This window comes from Falco cherrug, chromosome Z (genome assembly GCF_023634085.1).
Source record: "Falco cherrug isolate bFalChe1 chromosome Z, bFalChe1.pri, whole genome shotgun sequence".
Classification (NCBI taxonomy): domain Eukaryota; kingdom Metazoa; phylum Chordata; class Aves; order Falconiformes; family Falconidae; genus Falco; species Falco cherrug.
In genome coordinates this window covers 55,101,146-55,123,584 of record NC_073720.1, presented here as the reverse complement: position 1 = coordinate 55,123,584, position 22,439 = coordinate 55,101,146, and the positions used below count along the sequence as shown (strand labels likewise).

General features: G+C 44.5%; 1 protein-coding gene across 1 annotated transcript in view; it reads right to left on the bottom strand.

The window, feature by feature from the left end:
* The window catches only part of TRABD2A (TraB domain containing 2A), an 83,427-nt gene that overhangs the window by 15,116 nt on the left and 45,872 nt on the right, over positions 1-22,439 (bottom strand). The window contains exons 3-4 of the mRNA XM_055699886.1: positions 15,982-16,128; positions 13,640-13,814 (exon numbers count right to left, since the gene is read on the bottom strand). Coding sequence (XP_055555861.1) covers positions 13,640-13,814; positions 15,982-16,128 — 322 coding nt within the window. The remainder of the gene's footprint in view (positions 1-13,639; positions 13,815-15,981; positions 16,129-22,439) is intronic.

The window sequence follows — 22,439 nt, the reverse complement described above, 5'->3', positions numbered from 1 at the left end:
ATCAAGATGAAGTTTCCCCAAGAGTCTAAGAACACAAATGTATCTAGCTTAAATGAAATATTTTAACCAAACACTGCAACACACACACCTGTCAGGTACCATATTTTCTCACTTACTTAAGCAGATTTTTCCTCAGCTCCTTGGTCTATCTTTTGCCTTTAGAAAGAGTAAAGCTAACATGCCATTATATGGACCTAACCTAATACTATTGGTATCTGTCACTTGCCAATGGTTCAGCCCCACATGTAGTTTGCTGAGGATTTCCACATGTCAGCAGAAAGACCAGATGCAGCAGGGAATGGGAATGACTGTAATTAAACATTGCAGCTGAGTAAAATTAGCCACTGGTAGGCCACTACTAGGTATATAAGGTGCTAGACCTAGTTGCTGTCTCCCACCTTTAACACAGAGGAGAGGTATGTGCAAAGGGAAGGGGAGAGGGGATTCACAACTCCTCCACCCCTGCCTCCAGAAAGCAGAAGAAAGGGGTGCTTCCAAAGGGTGATCCACCCCTTGTGAAAGTGAAGCAGGACAATTCAGACTTTTAGAGAACTAACTTTATTGAGAAGGATAGGGGCAACGTATATAGAAAGTTCAGGCTAGGCATCCATCACATGCAGGCAATGCTGGATGAGCTGAGCAATGAAAAGCAGTGCCAAGACTCTGAACTCATATTTTACTAATCCAAGTCCTTCAGGAGGAAAGGGACAAGACATAAAGATAAGGAATATATAGGGCAATCTATGCTGTGAAAATAATTTTCCTCATGCCAGTTTAAGAGCTTACAGTCACATGCATTCACATCACACCATCAAACACATTACCCCCATCGATCTTCAGTTACCCTTGCTCAGAGCAGCGATTTAGGTTGGTATGTAGGAAATTACCGTAGCACATGGATTTCAACCTGCTCGTGCGATATCCTGAAGCTGGGCCATAATTTTCTTTTTAATTTGATGGATGATAAGAATACCTTTTATACCACAGTCACATGTGCAGGCCTTCACAGGAAGACTTTGCTCATTTGTTGCTGATGCAACAAGTTATATCTGCCTGTGAAAGAAAAATGGTGTGCCAATATTGTGCAAAAGAGAACAGATGAAATTAATAGATATGTGTAAAACAGAGGCATACACATATAGACAGGCATGTGACATTAGATTGTTCACAAGATGTGATCAATCGTGAGCCCCTCAGGCTAGGTACATAAAAGGATTAGGTGATGTCAGTGTTTGCTGTCCAAAAGGTGGGCTGCTGTGCTCCATGAGACAGAGCTGGTCTGGCGCCCAGAGGACCCAGCTCTACCCAAGCTAGATGCAAATGAAAAAAAGACAGAAGGGTGAGGGTTTGAGGTACAGGACCTAACCAGGAGCCTCTCTAGCATCAGCACTTTTGCCTCTTTTCTGGGAATAGTCACAGAAAGAGCTTGGTGGTGTGTGAGAGACCTGATTACCAAAAACAACTGTAAGAAACATGAGAAATAATGACTCCAAGGTTTAAGATGAAGCAGCTACACTGCAAGTGAGACTTTGTCCAAAGTCACATGACAGGGAGTAGGCCTCTTTCACCTGTTTTCTGTTTTAGCCTAACACACTTGAATGCCCCCCAAAAGAAAAGCCCCGGGCCCTGTCCCATCAGAAAGCCTGCTCTTTTCTTTCTGTACACAGCCTTGCATTATCCTCATACCCCTAGGTGAAGAGATTCCTCTGAGAGGTCAGTTTACTCTGGTAGGGGGTTGGGGAGCCATGAATCTCTATTCTTCTGTATTCAAGCTCAAAGAGAAACTAAGAAGCTGTTGTGTGCACCAGTTCAGCCATGCACTCTACTGGAGAGTCAATAAGACTCCAGCCTTTAATCTGCATTGAAAGGAGATGGCATGCAGGGACCACAACAGGCAATACGCTCAAACAACAATGCTCTTTGACTAATGTGCACTTGCAGACTAGTCCACACACTCCTGTGGACATGCATTGAGCTCTCCTGACCTTCCTCAGTAGCAATACCCAATCTTGCAGAACACAGGCTACAACTATTGCCATAAAATCCACTTTTCTTGCTTGTAGCTTTTACTGCTAGTGCATGCAGAGGTGTTTTCATCTAGGTAACTGTGCGAGGACTGTGGGTTTCAGCAGGGGGTCCTGAACCACAGTCTGAGCCATCATGAGGCTGAATGAACAAGGAGATACTGCACAACAGAAGTTCTGTTTCTTTTCCTGAATAGTTATTTTTTATCTAAAGCAAGATTGTAAGGCTGAAGAAAACTACATTCCTCTCTGAATTTCAACAAAATCCACAATTCCAGGCTGGCTGATACACAAATTTCCTTGGCCTTCTCTTGGAATCATGTAAAAGGAAACCCCCAAGCCCATGTAATTCTTTATGTCTGCTGTATTTTCCTTGGTAGAAAGACAGCGCTTTCCATGTGCCCCAGAAACATGCCAGGACCTCACCATCTACAAATATCCCAAGACAATGAATCACTGGATGTACGCATAAAATAACAAAACTGTTTGTTAGGAAACCTGATCTGGATTGCTGGCCTCCAAGAAGTGGTGGCAACAGCTACAGCACATGATCATAATAGTGCAACCACAAAACGGCACAAACAGTTCTAGCCACTGGGGACATCGTAAAGTAGGATGTTTATCTCTGCCTGGGCTGGGAGTGCTCAGATGGGCTTTTTGTGCCAGAGAGTCTATGGGTCACTGAAACAAGTATTTTCAATAATGTTTTAGAGGTACAGATCTTATTATTATTTAGAAGCTTCTTGCAAATACCCATGGCAACGATCATCTGCTATCATTCTTCTTAGATTGCTTCCAAGATTTGTATAGATAAATTCATATAACATGCCCCAGGAGGGTGAACAGAACACTTGGAGTGTCTGGATTAGAGATACTGACCTGTAAAAAGGGCATGACATGAGGCTGCTGACTATGCTATCCATGAACAAAAAAAGAGAAACTTAAGCAAAAATTACCACTTAACTGTAAGGCACAATGGACAGTTCATCCCTCTCTATGTCACACCTATGGCAGGATTCTTCTCCTACCCTTTCAGTAATCAAAGTATCCTCCAGTAACAGCCTGTGAGCCAATGAAGCCATGGAGAAGGGTTCAAGACTGCCAGTGCTCCCTCAAAGTATGCAAACCAAGCAAAGGAGAATTCCTGATGGTCTGGAGAACAAAGAATCATAGAATCATTTAGGTTGGAAAAGACTAAGATCATCAAGTCCGACCAGGACTGCCAAGTCTGTCACTAAACCACATCACTAAGCACTGCATCTATGTGTTTTTTAAATACCTCCAGGGATGGTGATTCCACCACCTCTCGGGCAGCCTTTTGCAATGCTTCAACACCCCTTCAGTGAAAAAACTTTTCCTGGTATCCACTCTAAAACTCCCCTGGTGTAACTTGAAGCCATTTCCTCTTGTTCTGTCACTACTCATCTGGGAGAAGAGACCCCACCTGCCTAAAGCCTCTTTTCAAGTAGTGGTAGAGAACAGTAAGATCCCCCCTGAATCTCCTCTTCTCCAGACTAAAGAACCCCAGTTCCCTCAGCCGCTCCTCGTAAGACTTGTGCTCCAGACCCTTCACCAGCTTCATCACCCTTCTCTGGACATGCATGACCCAAGTCAGTCCCACAGGTATGTGCAGTCAAGAGCTGAAAGTTCACATGTGGCAGATCCAGCCAATGACATAGAGGATGCAGAGTACTCTTAAACAATTTCATTGGATGGAATTCAAACTGCAAAACAGACATCCTACTCCTCCCACAGGTACAGATCACTTTGTCCACCTTATGGGCTGATGAATGCTAAAGTGATCCTTACTGACATCAGGTACCTGGCAAAACTAAAATGAGCTCCTGAAAGACACAGCTCTTAGGACACAATGACTAAGAATGGAGACTCAAAAATCAGTCATGTGATATAACTACCCACAGCATCCCCACAGGCAAGAACCCATGGTCTGTTATCCCCTGAAAGGAGCTGAATGAGAGAAATAGAAGCAAACCTGTGGAAAGAAAAGGATGCTCCTCCCTATCCCCAAATCTCTACTTAGTTTAACCTTTTGGCACAAGGACAAGGGACCGCTTATGCTCTGTGAATAACAGGCAAAGTCCATTTTTCACACATACCACAAAGTGACCTCACTCTGCTTCCACAAAGTACTAAGTGACCAGAGAAAGATAACCCTAACCATGTCTTACTGGTGGAGCTTGGCAAGCCATATTGGAGGCAGTCATACCGTAGTCATACCATAGCAAGCACAGAGAGAGTCCTCAACTATCCGTAACCAAGTTACTACCAAACTTGATTGCAAAAATATCTGTGCACAAATGCAGAGAACTTCCTATACAGGCTGACAATGGCAGCAGTGGCAAACATTCCCAGCTGAGCACCCTTGAATAAGGCTGTACTTGGTGCTCAGAAATCCCTCATGCATACACATAGTTATACTTTTTAATTACATGTTGGGATGCAGAACATGGAGTCATTTTAATGCAGTTAGTAAAATTCTGGAGGAAAAAAAATAAAGTATTTAATACGATCCAAAGCAAAAGGAGGAAAGCAGGTAATGTGATCAACTGTTACATTAGTTTCCTTTAAATGCATGCCTTTGTAGACACTGTTCAAGAGAAAGACACTGCTTTCAAGCATGAGCACCATGCACCCAGGCGAGGTGAGCTCACACTTCACTTCTCCCAGCATCAGAGGGAGGAAGTCCTGTGCAGGAGGTAAACAGAGGTTATTGATAAAGTAGCTGGTATTCCTGATCTGCCACCTAAGTTAAAACAGTTTCTCAAAGAGAAAACATGTAACACTAAAAGTAATAAAACCTTCTTGCCTTCCAAGTTGGGAAAAGCTCAGGTACCGAAACACAAACCAAAGGACCAAGAGCACGGTACTCTCACAAATTTAGTGCTGCCAGGAGAAGGGAATGACAAAAATTGAAGGTGATGGAGGTGGCCCTAGGGGTATTGTACATCAACTTAAAGACTTCCCGAACTCACATTAAGTGAGGGACTACAAAGATGTTGCATTACAATACTTCTGCATGCATGTAGATCAAATCCCCAGCAAGCAGCCCTACTGTGTCCTCCAATCCTTTTAAGACTGCAGACTTCCAAACATACTCCTTCCTGTGACTACCTGTAAGATTAAATACTACTCCATAAACACTGAAGTTCAGGTTTTACTCCACTGAGGCCAGGTCAAGTGTTTGTTTTCAAAAACCATGATTTCCTTCAAACCTCTTTTTTAGTACAAAATCTTGGTGGATTCAGTCACTCTCAATCCAAAGCGGAAAATCTGGTGGGCAAGACTGTGGAACATTGGTAATCTCTATGCCCCAGAAAAAAAATTTCACTAAAGATGGAGAGATTTAAAAAAGGTGCCTCAAACCTGCATTCACTCAGGAGGAAACAAAAAACAACCCACCATTTCTTTAAAACTTATGTGCTTTGCTAATTAACTCACCTATATGGAATTACTAAGATTCATTTTCCATATTTGTTTGTAGGAGAATCATGTAAACATTAAATCCTTCTCAGAATAGTTGAAGATGAAGGACTTGCACAACATGGGAAAAATTGCCTAGTACCACAGAAAAGAACCATATGAAGTTACAATTTGCATGAGCCAAAATGAAGGCATTTTTCTTGTGAAAGACACCAAGACACTCTTATCATCCAGGTTCTGTCAAAAACTAGGTCTCATAAACATATGACTTTTGGTCCTGAGGATTCCCATTTTTACCTTCGGGTAAAGTCAAACTTTCTGATAACTACTGACTGATAATTGAAGCTAGAGAAGGGTTTTCCACTGATCATAAGGCCAAATTTACAGCAAAGTTAACATAAGGAAAAAGTTTACAGCTCCATATCACTTATTTTGTAAAAACTGAGTCAAAAGGAACAGCTTCTGTTTAGTCAGCCTTTGCCACTGAGGCTGCATCTGCACCGGCATTTACTCAGAGTTTTCCACTGTTGAAGCTCTAGTCTGATTAGGCAAGCAGACCCTCATGTAGGCAATTATGTTAGCAGCCAGCATTTTGTTACCAGTAAGAGAACAAAATATGAATGCTATGTCTGAGCTGCAGTATTCATAGCCACCTCTGCAGTGGGACCTGCTCCCATTCCACCCCACTGCTTCCCACTATATTAAAACATACAAGAAGAGATGAAAGTTTTCCTACTGTAGCTGCCCACTAAAGGTAGCTTGGATAAACCCTAGCACTGAGAAGCAGCTGATGGTCACCACACTGTCAGTACTTGAGCAGAAACAGCACACAGTTGTTTGAACCTGGCTGATTTTAACAGTTGTACTTACTAATACATTGGAACAGAGGTTTCTGCCTCTAATGCAGAAATGCAAAGCTTTCCTTATTTCATGTGTCAGACATGCCAGGAGGAGCGCCCTTCATGTGAACCCTGGGGCTTTGGATGTGGATCCTGCCTCCACACAACATTATCTATCCCCTTCAGGGGTTGTTGTTCTAATAAACCCTGTCATTAGCATTCTGCAGACTCAAAGAGGCTACTCAGGAAAACAGTCTCAAACTGCTGGGTTGTATCTGGCATTCTCAGATTACAGAGGTACAGGCACACCTTCAGGGACTCAGCCTTTCCTCCCAACCAAATAGGCTAAAGTGATGCTGCACTGCAGAGACATAAGAAGCAAGCAGGCAATCAGCAAGCCCTTTGTGCCCATGTAGAAGTGATGTAGCCCCAGAAGATTCATTTAATCTGTTTTATCATTATGTTATCGTCCTGCCCTCCCCTCCATTTCTGTCCTCTTCCAGGACCTGCCAAGATTCAGCTTCTTGTTCTCATGAACTTCCTTGGTTAAACATTTCAAATCCTTTATATAATGTACAGATAAATTTACATTACCTGTGTACACCCACATCTCCCATCCTAAATGTGCTGATGGCAGGTTCAAGGGCAAACTAATGGCCCATTTACCTGGGCAACTTTCATATTCTCATGGCAGGTTTTTGTTTGGTTTTGTTTTACAGGTATAAACACCTACACAAAGTGGACAGAGACATCCTGGGCTTAGCACTGTTGATTATTTTTACAAACAGTGGTGACAGGTCCTTTCTCCAGTTTTTTCTTTTCCAGAGACAATGTATCTTGTTCCTCTTGCATAATTTCCCATCCAAAAATGCTAGATGGAATAGCAGGTTTCAAGAAATAACAGTGAACAGCTTTACATGGAAACACTACCACCTAACACACCACTCAGGACAGAGACTCAAGGGAAACTGGAATTGTGCTGAAAATCTGATCTTTTCTTTTTGCTTTTTATGACAAAAGGGGAAAGGGGAAAGGCATCAGACATGCCTGTGGATCCAATGCACTTGGCACCAAAGACTGACACATAACTGACCAATCTCCCACATCCCAAGGGCTGCCTCAGAACCTAGAGAAGTTTGAAGAAGCCATTTGGTGGACTATGGCAGACTCTGGGGTAACTATACGTGGTAGCACATTCTTTCTTTTCCTTGTGCAGATGGCTAAGACAATAGGTTACACACCCACCTTCAGCTCAGACAGGGTCAATTACACTTCTATAATGATATCCAAATCCTTCTTCTGTGTGTTGTTGAATCACATGTCAACCATCCATGAGTTAATTTTAGTTTAGCAAGTATCAGTTGACTCAGCTGCTGGGAGGAAGACAGCTAAGATCTGGAGCTCTTAGCTGGATTGCTAATTCGGATACTGGTTCATCAGTCTGCTCACAACAATTCTTTCTGGGAGGTCTTGCAAAGGGCAGGGTAGTAAAGGCTGGGAAAAAAAGCAGCTAGTACCTGGAAGTTTGAATCCATACAGCCTTAGCAATGCTAAATAAGCACACGCATTATCTTCTTTAGTAATTAGAAGAAATAATAGCTGAAGAAGTTTTCGCCACCATCCCCCTTTTGTTAGTGTTAGTGGTAGCTTGCCAACATCCACTATACTTTAAAGCCTCAGAATCATGCTTTTTTTTCAGGAGCAGCAAAGAAAAAAGAGCTCTGAGAGAAAAAGGAATTTGCCAGTGTTTACAGCTTGAGAAGTTGGTCCTTTTAATCTTGTCACATCAACTAGCATCTCTCAGTGAAGTCAGTCATTTCATCCACAGGGATATAAGGCATCTTAGTTCCCCCTGTACTTTTTGTTCCCGAGCCGGCACTTCTGGAGTTTCTCAGCTGTTCAAAGTGGCAGGAGATACTGGAGGGAATTTAAACTTGGCTCCCAGAAACTCTGGCTTCACCTGAGGCCTTGTCTGTCACAATAAATTCAGGATCTCATGCCACTAAGTATGCTTCCTCCTGCATACAAAAAAAAAAATCCCATGCTTCCCCCCCCCCCCCCCTTGTAGTAAGTAAGCCAAAGCAAACAAGCCATGCTCATCCTAGAATAAAAGTGACCATACAGAAGGAAAGCCCATCTAGAGTAGAATCTGGTGAGAAACATAAAGGGAAACATGGAATGCTTCTACCTCAACAGGAAAATGTAGGCTAGAAAAATATCTTCCCAGTGCTGAAGGGGGCAGGAAACATGATGGCAAAGAATATGGAAAAGGCCAAGGTACTCAGTGCCGCTGTCACTTTATTTACTGGTAAAACCAGCCTTCAGGAATCTCAGGTTTCTATGACTAGAGAGAAAGTACAGAGAAAAGGTTTACCCTGGGTGGAGGAGAATGAGTTTAAGGTACATTCAAACAGAAAAGACGTGCAAGTTCCAATAGGATACACCCAGAGGAACCTTGTGAGCTTGCCAATGTCACTAAGAGGCCACTCTCATTATCTTTAAAATCTTGTGGCAATTGGGGAAGGTCCCTGAGGACTGGAAAAAAGCAAGTATTACTCCTATCTTCAAGAAAGGCAAGAAGGAGGATCTGGGGAACTACAAACTGGTCAGCCACACCTCTATTCTTGCAGAAGGTGATGGAACAAATTATCCTGCAAACCATTTCCAAATGTATTAGGGATAAGCAGATGACTGAGAGTGGTTGGTACGGATATATGATGGGGGTGTCCTGGCTCATGAAGCTCAGCAAATCAAGTCCTGCGCCTGAGCAGGAATAGCTCCAGGCACCAGGATAGGCTGGGCACCGACTGGCTGAAGAGCAGCTTGGCAGAAAAGGATGTAGTGTCCTGGTGGTCATCAAGTTGACCTTAAGCCAGCAATGTGCCCCTGTGGCAAAGAAGGCCAAAGGCCTCCAGGACTGCATTAGGAGAGGTGTTGCCAGGAGACCGAGGGAGGCAATCCTTCCCTGCTCCTCAGCCCCAGCAACATACATCTGGATCCAGTGTCTACCTCTGGGCTCCCCAGTTCAAAAGAGATGTGGACATATTGGATAGAGTCCAGCAAAGGGCCACAAAGATTATGAACAATTAGAACATCTGTCATACAAGGAGAAGCTGAGAGAGCTAGGACTGTTCAGCCTGGCAAAGGGAAGGTTCAGAGGGTGTAAGATGTATAAATACCTGATAGGAGGTTGTAAAATAGGTAGAGCAGAACCTTTCTCAGTGGTGCCCCATGAAAGGAAAAGAGGCAATGAACACAAACTGATATAAAGGAAATGCCAATTAAATGTAAGAAAAAGCTTCTTTAGTGTGAGAGCGGTTAAACACTAGAATAGCTTGCTCAGAAAGGTTCTGGAGTCTCCATCCTTGCAGATACTCAAAATCTGACCAGGCTCAGTCCTAGGAAAACTGCTCTATATGATCCTGCTCTAAGCAGAAGAGTGGACCACAAGATATCCAGAGATGCCTGTCAGCTTCAGCTATACTGTGATTCTGTGAAGGTTTAATCAGAAGGCAGCACCCTTGTAAGACCTGTACGACTGGTGAAGCAGCCTTCTCTATGTCAATGTACACCTCTTAGACAAACCAGAAACCTATAGTGTTATCTAGCTGGCTGTCTATGAAGTCACATGTGACATCACTTACTTTGGCTTAGCGTTCAAATCCTGAATGTTCCACTTACAGTTCAGAGAAATTAAAAATGCACATGGAAGAAAGACTGCTTGTGAGAGATTATAGCTGGCTTTGCTTCACAGGTTCTTCCACTGGCAACAGGGAGTAGGTTTGGCTTGTAACTTTAGTGCCACCACACAAAAAAGCCTGTCTACAATTAAAATAAAATACTTACTGAACATGGTGGAATGCCGCTGGCATTACCATCTCTCTTCCCATACTTCCCTCTAATTCCCTCAAACAGAGTTATATTGGCTTGAAACTTTCCAGGTTTGCACTTTGGCCAGAAGCAAAGCTTTTTGGACAGTTGCAGCAAAATCTGTTATTTTTTAGCTCTCCAATTTTGTGCAAGCTTAAATTACTTCCAAACAAAAACAATTCCAGAAATGAGCTCTGACTGCGTAATGTTTTCAACAGAGTATAGGGGGTGTTTTTCTGATCTGTTAAAATGTAGTAGAAGCATAAAATATGCTGGATCTAATGATCAAATCTATCACATTCCAAATTACCACATGTAATACCCTATAAGAAATCAACCTCTATAGCCTTGCAGCTGTATTAAGATCTGGAAAGAGGTAGGAGCTTTATTTTGCACAATGCATTACGCATCTCTGAACTATATCAACCCATCTGAGATATAAAATTAATCATCAATCTTTTCTGATTTTTCCTCCATAAGAATAAAAATACAAAGAGTAGTTTAAATAACAAGAGGGGGTATTTGTAATACCACAGCCACCCACAAATCATGACCCTGCTTGGATGTAATTGATGATAAAAGTGGTTTTTTCAATGATGTTTGGTTAATGAAAAGAACAGAACTTTCCTTACAAAAAGTCTAGCCCTTTTAAAAATAAAAAGCACAGGGTGAAAAAAATCTGGGAAGAAACAACTAAAAGTCTTCTCTCCCTTCTAATCTGGAGACCCTTCAGTATCCTACTACTATTTTAATTCAACCTTGTCCTGGAGTTTATCAGCCAGTGCTAGGAGATACTTTTTTCACTGTGGGCCAGAAGAGGGGAAGCCACGATGCAGTGATGATTTTGTCCCATTCCTATGGCCTTCCCTTTTCTCCTCTTCTGCAGCTCATTCTAACCTGCCTTCTGTGAGCACTTTCCCAGAACCCTAGTCCAGTAATTAACAACTGTACAATACTCAAGCAGTGCTCCAAATGGAACAGAAGACATTTGTTCATCTTCATTGCTGGCTAGCATAAAAATAAATCTTCTGCATAATTATCTATCACATACAGCAACCTTGATAAGCAAAAGGCTAAATTAGCTTGCTGGAAAATAATAAAAGCATGCACTCATATTTGTAATGTGCACTCAGAAAACCTCTAAACTGTGTAGAAATGCATCTGTTTTTTGCATTATATCCTGTGATGTTACTTGTCATTTAGAAAAATAATACAAAACAAATAATAAAAAAAAAAGAAAAAAGAAATGCCCATGCAGTCAAAAAAAAAAGGGATAATGCGGATAATATGCTGCTAAAAGTGGGAGGCTGGCACTGTCCTTTGAGCAGAGCTATTTGGAAGGGCAGATGAGAACAGAGGCCAGACTGGTATCAAAGCCAGACTGTAATCGGGGACAATTTCAAAGGTGATCTAGAGCCCCCAGAGAAGACAGAGAACCTGTCTGGATTCAAAAGTATGATGGAAAAGCACAAGAAGACCACACATGTTGCTTGGAAAACAAGCCATGTGCACATAAGCCACGGATCAAAGGTGTTCATATAGGCCCAAGGCTCCAGGCAGTGCTGCAGTACAGAAGTGTTGGGTGAATCTGTTTTACTGGAAGTGTAAATCAGGGGACAAAGAAGGGGACAACTGGGAAAAGGAAAATAAGATGAAGGAGGAAAGCAAGAATTCAGAAAGCCTGGGATGGTTTGTAGGACTGTCAATGAAGGTTGAAAACAAGAGAGATGGGGAAGGACAGGGATCTGTCCTGCTCCTGCAAGTGTTTCTGGGCTCTGGGGCTGAGCTGTGCCCACTAGTGACAATGAAGTCTGGGGCAGAAGAGCGGGAAGAGAAGGAAATTGATGGAATGAGACAAATGAGACAAAAGCATCTTAAAGACAGGTGACTTGTCCAACGCAGCTGCTGGGATTCAGGGGCTATGTGCAGGAAAAGGCTCTTTTCTCTCAAAGGATTCTGCTCCTGGAGTAGGGCATACTCAGAGTGACACTTGCACCCACAACTGTCTGTTTGCATGGGTCACTCATTGCACAGTTGTGACCCAGTTACTGCAGCCCCAACATCTGTGACCAGCCTCCTGATGGAAGACTAGCTACCTGCAACTGATGCAACTGGCAGTCAGGGCTGACATATATGCTGGTCAGGAATGCACATCAGTTCAGCAGCAGGGACAAGTGCAATCAAAACATCAGCAGCAAAGTACAGCAAAGCTCTGGTCTTAGCTTACAGACAGACATGACCAAAATCTACACAACCTGTGCCTGCTTCACTGTTCTTTGCGACAGCAAGTTGCACAGAGCAATGATAGCGCAGGAAGATAGTGTGTTACAATCTTCATGCGTGCCTGAACAGACATTATCAGCCACCTTTCATTACCTCCCTGCTGTCACAGGACCCTTGTTATGATAAGTTTGTAACCACAGCTCCCTGCTGCAAGTGAAGAGATTCTCACAGACTTCAAATACCAATGCTTTTTGAATGTTTAAGTAAATATTTTCCTTGCCTTGTCTAGATCTTCCATCCTCACTAAAGCAGTAGCCACTGAGACTGGAAAACATCACATGGAGCCTAACACCAGTTTCAGTTCTCCCCCCTTCTCAAGGCCCATATGGTTCATGGTGATGGGATGTGATACTCCTCTAGGAATTTCACACACCGCTAGGTGTCTTTTCACACACTGATCCTCACTTCTTCCCTTCCCTGGAGCTAGAGCTAAGGACAGGAGTCACGGCAAACCAATCCTATTTACACCCTGCACCCAGCCCTAGTGTGAAGTGTGGGTGTTAACCTCGCTGAGTTGAATGTGCCTGTAGACTCCTGCTGGCTGCTAAGAGGCAGAAAATGGAGTAGGTTTTCCCCAGCTGGGCCCAGTGGTCTCCTCCAAAACAGTGGCAGACACAATTTCCTTGTGGAAGCACAGTGAAAGACGTAAGGAGCTGCAGCACAAAGAGAAAGGTGAAAGTGTGTCTCACCTCTCCCCTTGCATTTATTGAGCCCCTTAAATTCATGCGATTTGGCATGTTACTCTTTTGGATATGTTCTTGAAAGGTTTATTCAAGCACTGGTGCAACATCTGACTTTATACCTTCTATCTCAGCTCCATGTTTCTCCTGCCCTTCCACCCTGGTTGGCCAGACCACAAGGACGTATACCCAAGAGCTGTTCCTTTTGTGTATGCACTGTAGTTCGTTCAGTATCTTTGGCTATGCATATAAAAAAAAGTCTATAATTATTAAATATTGGAATCAATGCATACACTCTGAGCTCTTTGCATACTAAATAAAAAGAGTCTCCTACACTGAAAAAGTTTTCCTGCTGGAGTACAACTATCAGGGTAAAGCTGTGTTCTGTGTCCACCATGGCGAAAGTTCTAACCTTTCTTTAAACTAAGACAAGCATTTGTAAAACGCTTCTAGCAGACGTGGGAAGAATATGTTCAGGTTGAAGGGCACCTCGATCACATACCAGCTCCAAATGCAAAGAAGAAACTCTTGTCTGGGTACTCTTCCAGCAGATCCTTCACCCTCCTGCCCATTCGCTCATTTCGCTTGTAGATGAGCTCCTGACGGAAGTAGCTGTCTATCTCTTGGGCAGTAATGCGTTCATGGGCCAGAAGTGTAGCATTAATGAAATTTGGGACCTAGGGTAGGGGAAAAAAAAGTCTTCATGAAAGGGGCATTTATTTCACAGGCAGCCATCATACACAGGTATTTTGCTCCATCACTGAATGCAGCAATTGCCCAGTAAGAAAAACCCCAAAGAAAGCTAAAAAATTACTCAGCAAATTTCTAATAATGCACAGAGCTTCAATTCTCTCAACATATTGTTTCATAAGTCAGCTGGCTGAATATTATTTTTTTTTTTACAAAGTCAACAAATATCCTCCCTTTTCCACACTTTAGATCCCAAATTCTGATTGTTTGGCTGAAGAAAGTAAATATTTGCCACGGGCTATCTTTAGCTACATACCTCTTCCCTAAGTTGCCATAGGTATGACATAACTGTAACGATAATTACACTCTTCTAAGAGAGTTTGACTGGTATCAGAACCCTCAGGCTGTCAAAAAATAACTGCAATTTGAACTAGTTAACAAAACATCCCTAAACTTTCCAAAAGAAAGAGGGCCAGATTTTGTCAGGAAAGAAAGTATTACCACCTCCAGTTCACCTGTCCTCAAGGTATCTTTTAAATTACTGGCTTCCTCCCCTGGGGCCCCCAGGACAGCTGTGGCTGCACACTACCCTGACCTCTTGCTAGTAAACAGAAACATGGGTCTGGAGTTGCAGTCATCCTGACTTCTTGAGAAGTAGCTTCAGGCACTGCAGCTACAGGGACTACTAAGGAAAGGGCCTGCAAATGGTGGTTTCTGGGGAGCAAACACTAAACTAGATGCTTTCCCTTGCAAGGCTGCAGCAGCTAAAGAGTATCTGGAGGCAGTTAAAGACTATTATCGACTGTTTCCAAAGGGTTCTTAGCCCACAGAGGGTCATCTACTCGGACAGGATGGGGTCAAATACAATTTACAAAGAAGTTCTGCTTAAAAACATTAGCTGATACCGTTGCAGACTAGCTCCACTGTGAGGGAAACTGTCCTGCAGTAGGGCCCTTCAGGTAAGTAACGGGCATTTGCTTCCCTGGAGACATACATGTCTTGGCAAGAGCTGTTTTCTCCAAGGACCTCAATGCAACACCAGCTGTCTGCAGCTTGTAACACCTCAGCAGAATAGTGATGCAGCATCTGTATGCTCTTACAGTGCTGGCCTCCTTTAAGAAGCCCTTTGAAATCTACGAATCAAATGCACTGTGTAAAAGCTAAGCAGTATTAATGACCAGGTTGCCTGCACTTGCAGGCTGAAGGGTGTGCAGAACAGAAAGGGGAGAACACATGCACAAAGCTCAGCACTGGAGAAGTAAGGGTTCATATGACAGTATTTCCAGCTCTGCAGCACTGCACCATATATATTAAAAAGCCATAGGAAAATAGTTATTCAGCAGTGAAAGCCCAGGTACCAACACTCGCTTGTTCAGCGCTGTGAGGCTAGAACCTATGTTTTCATTGATGTGCACAAACTGCTAGGCAGTACCTCACAGACAGGAATAGAAAGGCCTGATATCCCAGTCTGAGGTTAGCTAATCTAACAGCCCAAACAGGTGAAATTGGTCCCTGCTGGGCATTTTCTAGTGGTTTAAAGATCAGAGCATTACATTCCACTGTGCTGCTTAGGAAACAGTCTCCATAAACCAAGTCTATGAGACTTCAGAAGGTTTTCTTCTCCTTAAGATTCAGTCTCTATCTTTTCTTTGTTTCACTCCATTTCCCTTCTTTGGGCCTTGCCCACAGTACACAATCATACTGATAGGGGATATTAAAAAGCTTGCAGCTTGCCCAGCCTTACACAAGTGTCCAAGTCAAGAGTGCATTTCTCTGTTGCTGTCTGCACAAAAAGAGCCTGCTGCTTTTCTCTGTTGGCGATAAGTTTGCTCATACCTAAGCTAGCATAATGTCACAGGATCCTTAAGAAAATAAAGGATCAACTTATAGAGCTTTGATGCTACAGCAAACACAGCACTCATCCAAAAGGTAAAGCCAGGTGTGCCTTTACTTCTTGCATGCAGGAAAATGGGGTGAGGTGGTGCAGACTCCTGGGACAGGAGGCACAGGAAAGCCAACAGGCCAGGGAGCCAGCAATGTGCCCTTGGCCCTTGCCTGTAAAGGGCCTGCCTGAGGAAAGATGAGCATGAGTGAGACAGGGGTTACACTATGGGGACACGTACATAGTACAAGGGCTGTGGTGGCAAGACTCACTTGAGAAGTGTCATGGTTGAAGATGATGGAGTTGAGGTCTCCACAGTTGTAATGCTTGATAAGATCTTCTGTCGTATAGGGGATCTGGAAACTCCCTGCTCGGAGGCTCTCCTGCTGCAAGAGAGTCTGATTCAAAGCAAAGACCACCTGAGGAAGGGGAAGAGGGAGGAAAAGACAGAGTTCCTGGTGAGTTCTCATCTTGCCCCTTGAGAAGGTCACAGACACACAGCTGCCTGCTGAGGGCTCTCTGAAGCTGCTCCCACTCTGAGCAAGTCAGTCCACATGTTGCCAACCCATGCCTCCTCCAGGTCTGCAGATACTCAGGTCCCACAAGCCTGCTCACAGGGAACAGGCTCACCACAAGTAACTCCAGGAGGTTTGCCCATGATGTGATTAATACAGAAGATACAAAGGGGCAGACTGAAACAGGGGCTGTCTTGCTCCCCTAGGTGACAGTTTGCCTGACCACCATAGAGCCTCAGCACCCAGACAGGCTCCCACCCCCACAGCTCCTCAGCTACCTACCTAAATTAAGCACAGCTTCTCCTTGTTTGCCCTTTCTTTCTCATCTGTGAGGAACATCAATGCTGTTGTTTCCTGCTTTGTGTCTCCTTCTCCTACACACCCCATTTGTTTCAGGCAGGAATGGCTCTCTGGAGCAGGCCAGGGAAGGTTGGTGGCTGCTGTCCCACAGCAGCCTAGCGGTCTCCCCCCAGTGATGGACTCTGCAGGCAGGGGGCTGCCACTGCCTGCGCTCCATCCTCCTCCTCCTCAGCATTCACCCAGGAATGCAAACACTCTCATTCCCTTCACCCCAAGCTGAACCAGCGTGGCTTCCACAGCTCCTAGCCACAGTGAGCCACTCCCTTGACCAGAAGACCAGGTCTTCTCCAGGTGTTGCTGCTTCCCCAGCTCCTCCACAGCATGGGTGTCCCAAGGCAGTGGCCTCAGGGCCTGACCCAGAGAGAGCTGCCCCCCAGCTGCCTCCCACCCAGGGCAGCGCACACCTCACCAGGCTGACTGCCACTTCAAAGGCACGACAGCCATTTGGAGCAACACTTGACAGGGGCCTCTGGAGCCAAACAGACCATACAGGACCACTGTACATCTTGCTGCTCCAGCCACCACGGCAGGTGGCCACCAAGCTCTGGAGGGGCAGGGAGCCCATTCTGCCCCAAGTCCAGAACCCCCTCCAGGCTGAGCACAGGGTGCCAGTGGGCACACAGGTGGGGCGCAGGGCTGGCTACTCACCTGTGCAGACAGCAGCTCGATATCAGCATGGGGCAACTAAAATGCTGCCATCTCTCCCAAACAGCGCTTACTCAAGTACCACTGGTTTGCATGCTGAGACTAGACAACTGGAACATGCTTTCCTACTGCGTACTGGCATATTGCTTTTATTTCTAAAGGAGACATAAAGCTGAGAGATATCACTGAGGTCTTGAAACACATTTCACAAGCTACTCTTGGGAGGGCTGTTTTCCAAGCTCTCGTGACTCTCTGCAGCCTGACAAGGGCTCTGTGTAATTAATACCTCCTGGATATTTGCCTTGAACACCATCAAAAGCACTCTGGAGCTGGAGGTATTCGTCAACACCATGAAAGTCGAATGTTAGTAAGCATACTCATGATGTACTGAGATTATGTGCACCAAATCTTGGGATTACAGGACAGGGCAGATGCAGGAACAAAACAGGTGCAATTTGCCCTCTCCCCACACAACAATCCATCTCCCACAGAAAGATGCAGGTCCCATCAAACCTGGAATCACACTGTCCCCACTACAGCTAGGGTTGCCTGTCTGGATCCAAACCACTGTGTATTTAACTGAATATGAAAGCACATAACTTCGCATTAGTTCTGGAAGGGTGTTCATGAATAGCAACATTAGCTCCCATCTCATGTTTTTAAAAAGGGCAAGAATTCACTTTGTTGGTACAAACTGCACCTGATTAAAAGAATACCTCCAGGCAGACACTCAGGAAAGTTATATTGAACTAACCAGTGGCCATCTTGCAAAGGACCCCTGTTTAATTTGGAAGTAAACAAAACTAATTGAAACCACTTCATATCTGAACAAAAGTTTGCATGCTGGCTGAGGCTCATTGCACTCAGAAGCCATCATTTTCCATTTGTTTGGCTTCACTTCCCACACAGAGATGCCCTAACGGATGTTAATGATCAGACAAGATTCACTGAGAGACAGGCCAAATCCATGCTGATAACACAGGATTTCTACAGCCAGGACTGCTAGGTCATGCCAGGAAAATCTCATACATACAATCAGTCCAGCCAAAGGCACTTCCATGGGAATGGCTTGGTTTGTAAGTTATGCGACTACCATCGCAGCATCTGCCTGGACAATTTACCACTAAAGCAATATGGCCCTTTCTAGACTCAGCAGCCTCTGAAACAATAACCAGGCAGTCCCTGACCACAGAGCAGGAATAAGACCTGTGATGGTCACCTGAGCGGGTCAGGTAGCTCTGCCTCCATTTACAGTAAGTACAACAAAGAGGCTTTACAATTTTTACCTTTCGATTTTCATCAGAACACAGTGGAGGGTAACAGGCTTCTGTGCAGAAAACACCAGCCTGCTGGGTGAGACGTGAGAACAAAGCAAACCTTCCTCTCTCTGCTGCACTCCCACAACCTGCACTCCTGCTGTCACTTGCTCCGCATGCTACCTTCTGCTCCACGCACATATCTTCCCTCCTCCCTTGCAGTGTGCTTCAGGTGGAACAGATTCAGTCTCTCCTCTAAGCAGACCTGGCCTGGACCATGGCAGTCAGGTCAAGCCACACAAGCATCTTTCTTCCTTGTGCCCACACACCGGCCACAATAAACTAGCACACAGTGAACTGCAAAAAGCTAAATAAATGTGTCTCAAGAGCACAGTTTAAAACTGCACTGACTACCTGCAGTTATGGAGGATTACCACACATGTTTACATAGGAATAGAGTCAACTCACATCCCGCCCCACTACACACACTTCAGATTTCTACTGCTGGCATGACACAGAGCTGTCCTGGTAAGGCAGTTTTGGCAGTTCTCCAGTCTTTGCTAAGAGTACATCCTTCTGGTATGGAGGTGGGAGAGTTGATACTGGAAATGTGAAGAAATCTCAGGATGGCAGCAGCTGAAGGGCTTGCCTTCCCAGCTGGGGAAACACAAAAGACCTTTCACAATGAGGTGCTTCATGTTTCACCTCAAAGAATAACAAGTGTCCAGGCTCACTGCCCAAGACTCCCACACTCCATTCTGACCAAACTGCCTGGGGACAGACCATCCAATAGGCTGCTAAGGACCCATAGCCCAGTCAGTGGGTTCGCATGACACTGCATGGGCTGTTTTTCTTTGGCACAGAGGATTACAAAGTGCTGTTCCCTGCCAGGTGAGACGTACCCATGAGCAACATCTTTGCCCATTTGGATCTAGATCTGCATCCTATCAGTGTACATAGCACTGAGAGAGAAGTCACACAAGAACAACCCGAAGTCTACACAGAGAGGGGATTTTCATCGTGGCATTGTAAGGGACAGTGGTGGTCTCAGCTCCTTTGAAAACAGCTGCAGCAGCTCAAGTCCCTGCATACCATTGTCCACCACAGCCCGAGCACTGGGAGCCAGAAAAGTCAAGATACGATTAATGGTAGAAATCTAAAAAACATCAATGTCTTTGACAGTTAGCCTTCCCTAATGAGTTACAGTAATTCATGTCATCAGGCTTTGCACAGCTGGAGGGTAGGAGATGCTATTGCCAAAAGTACTCTCCACATCAGCTGGCCTGAACAGAATGGTGGCATCTGCTGGAGGGAGATCATGGCACCTACTGAACAGTTACACAGGATTATGATTTGGTGTCTGTTTGTGTGTTGAGCCTCCCAAAGGAATGTAATAGTTTCTCTCCATTTCTGCATCACTCGTACATTCTTGGAGGAACTGTAACCAGCAGAAAGAAGAGTGTGGGGTTAAAGAGGGAGGAGCTGTTTCCAGTACCAGGTGTTGCTTATAGCTGTGCCCTCGTGAGAAGGTTATCTTCAGTAAATAGTAATGGATAAACACTGTCAGGATCTCAAGAGAAAGAAGATTCTTGAACCTACTGTTCTGAAAATATTTAAAGACCCTGAGGTGGGTCTTACTCAGAGGTTGGTAACTCTTATCTGTCATTATTTCTCAAAGAAAACATTAGACTAGGTGCAAAGTAATAGTTAAGGAACACCACAGCCATCAGACTCGGTGGATCAGATCCCTGTCTTGTTTACCAGATGCAAAAAGCTGAAGAAAGTCGATAAAGCATGAGAAGCGGGGACCAGATCACCAGTTGATCTGCAGCTGCTATATGTGCTTGGCACAAATACTGCTTGCCTTCCTAGGTCCCCATTCAATCATGCAGTCCTTTCATTTCTAGGAAGTCCAAGGAGTTAAGACAACAACAGGAAAGAAGGGAAGGTTGAAGAGAAATTTTCAATTTTGATTAGAAATCAAAACCAAGAATTTGTGCTGAGCTGAGCTCCTCCAACAGACGGTACAGAAAGCATGCATCTGTCTCCCAGGTATCTCTTCCACTGCACTGTTTTACCAATTCCAAAATCTTTCCTGTGCTAGAATCCACAGAAATCACTCTACATTAATCCTCCTTGCAAAACTATTCTTCCTTACTTCACACCTCCCCACCCCCCCAGCCCAGCAACTCTACCCTACTCTGCTCCATTAAGTGTATTCATACTAGCATCAAAGCATCTCCTGAAAAGATGTATTCTGAGAACAAAAGTAACAAGTTTATTAGAAAGGGATTTTTTTCCTCCCACCTCCCATTTCTACTGTGATCTCTCTGTCTTTCCCCAACTCTCTCCCTTTTTGTACTGTGGAAAAAATCGATTAAGCTCTCTGGTATACATATTGCTGCAAGCCTCATTCTCCTCCTGGAGATTTCTTCAGCTGTCAGGAGACACTTGTCCCCTTTGCTAGCATTCTTGGAGTGGCCCGCTAGGCTAAGGGGGTGGGGAAAAGGGGGTTAGAGCCCAGCAGATGCCTTTTTTGTCAAAGACAAAAGACCCCCTGCCATCCTCTCCACTTTTCAGCACTTTCATCCACAGTGGATCAAAGTGCTATTCTGCATATGAAAGGAACCTGGCATTATGCGCCTCAAATTAGCCTATCGCCATCCCGCTAGCCTCCAAGTCTTCCCAACAAAAGCACTCACATCTGTTCCATCGTTTGCCTCATCTTCTGGGGTTTTTTCTCTTTGCTCTCAGTTTTTGAGGGCCATTCAGCCCCTTGAATTATAGTCTGGGGGAGCATCTTCCTTGCTCTGGGATCGCTCAGCCGGACAATTTGCTTTTAATTGTCTTAAGGAATCATGGGTTGCTTTTGGGCCCTTCCCAGCGACTAACTGCATCTATTATGGCTTTCCATTCAGTCTCTTCAGCCAATTCTTTCCCTCTTCCTCCTCCTTCTCAAAAGTGTGTTTCTCTCCTTGCTCTTCACCTGGAGGAGACCAATGCTTCTCTGGGCCAGCAAACACTACTGCCCCAAATCAAAGCGAGCCTCAAATCAAAGACATTATCACTATGAAAGTCAATAGTCCTCCTTTGTCATGGTAATGGTCCAGCACACCAAGTGCTGAGAAGAAAGCAGGATTCCTTGCTCAAATGTAACGCAGCTCCTGAGATGTCTGGTGCCCGTGCCTCAGCTGCCTTCAAGGCAGAAAGTTTGGACTGGTATTCTCAGAGCCTGAAAAGTGAATCCACCTGCCATGAGAAGCCCTACAAACACCAGCCTGCACAAATAGGCAGGAGAAGTCTGATTTTGGCAGGGGCTGAGGTTGCCAACAGGAGATTTAACCCACCATCTGCACCTGTCAGAAGAACCTAAGTCACTTTAAGGGCTGTTGCATCAGATTAGATGCTCCTTGTGGCCCCTGCAATAAGCTTTTGTAAAGACAACAAAAAGGGAGCAACTTCCCAAACTTGGATCACTTCTGTGAGAAAGGATGGATTCAGGTGACTAGAAAAGACAGGTTTTCTGAGGGACGCACCCAGAGGACAAGAGACAAACAATACAAGTCATGAAACAAAAGGAAATGGGAACTGTTCTAGGTTACCTACGAGCTGCAAATTTCCCATGGACTTGGTTTTATTTATGACTTGTGTTCTCAAAAGCCAGCATGGCAAGCAGAGGGAACACTTCTCCTCTAGCACAATCATCCAAGGCACTTAGATGACACTGTCTCAAATCAGACACACAGATGCTGACAGAGGTAATGGCAGTGAAGGATTTGAACTTTGGTCTGCTGACAACAAAATCACCCTGGCACATCTGGTGCCAGATTCTTGTAGCGTGTCTTTCTAGAACTGAATAAGAAGACATGAAGTTTTTTGTTGCTATCTGAGACTTATATGGGAATACACAAGCCAACCTTTCTCCAACTAGGAGCTATGAAAACAAGGGACTTC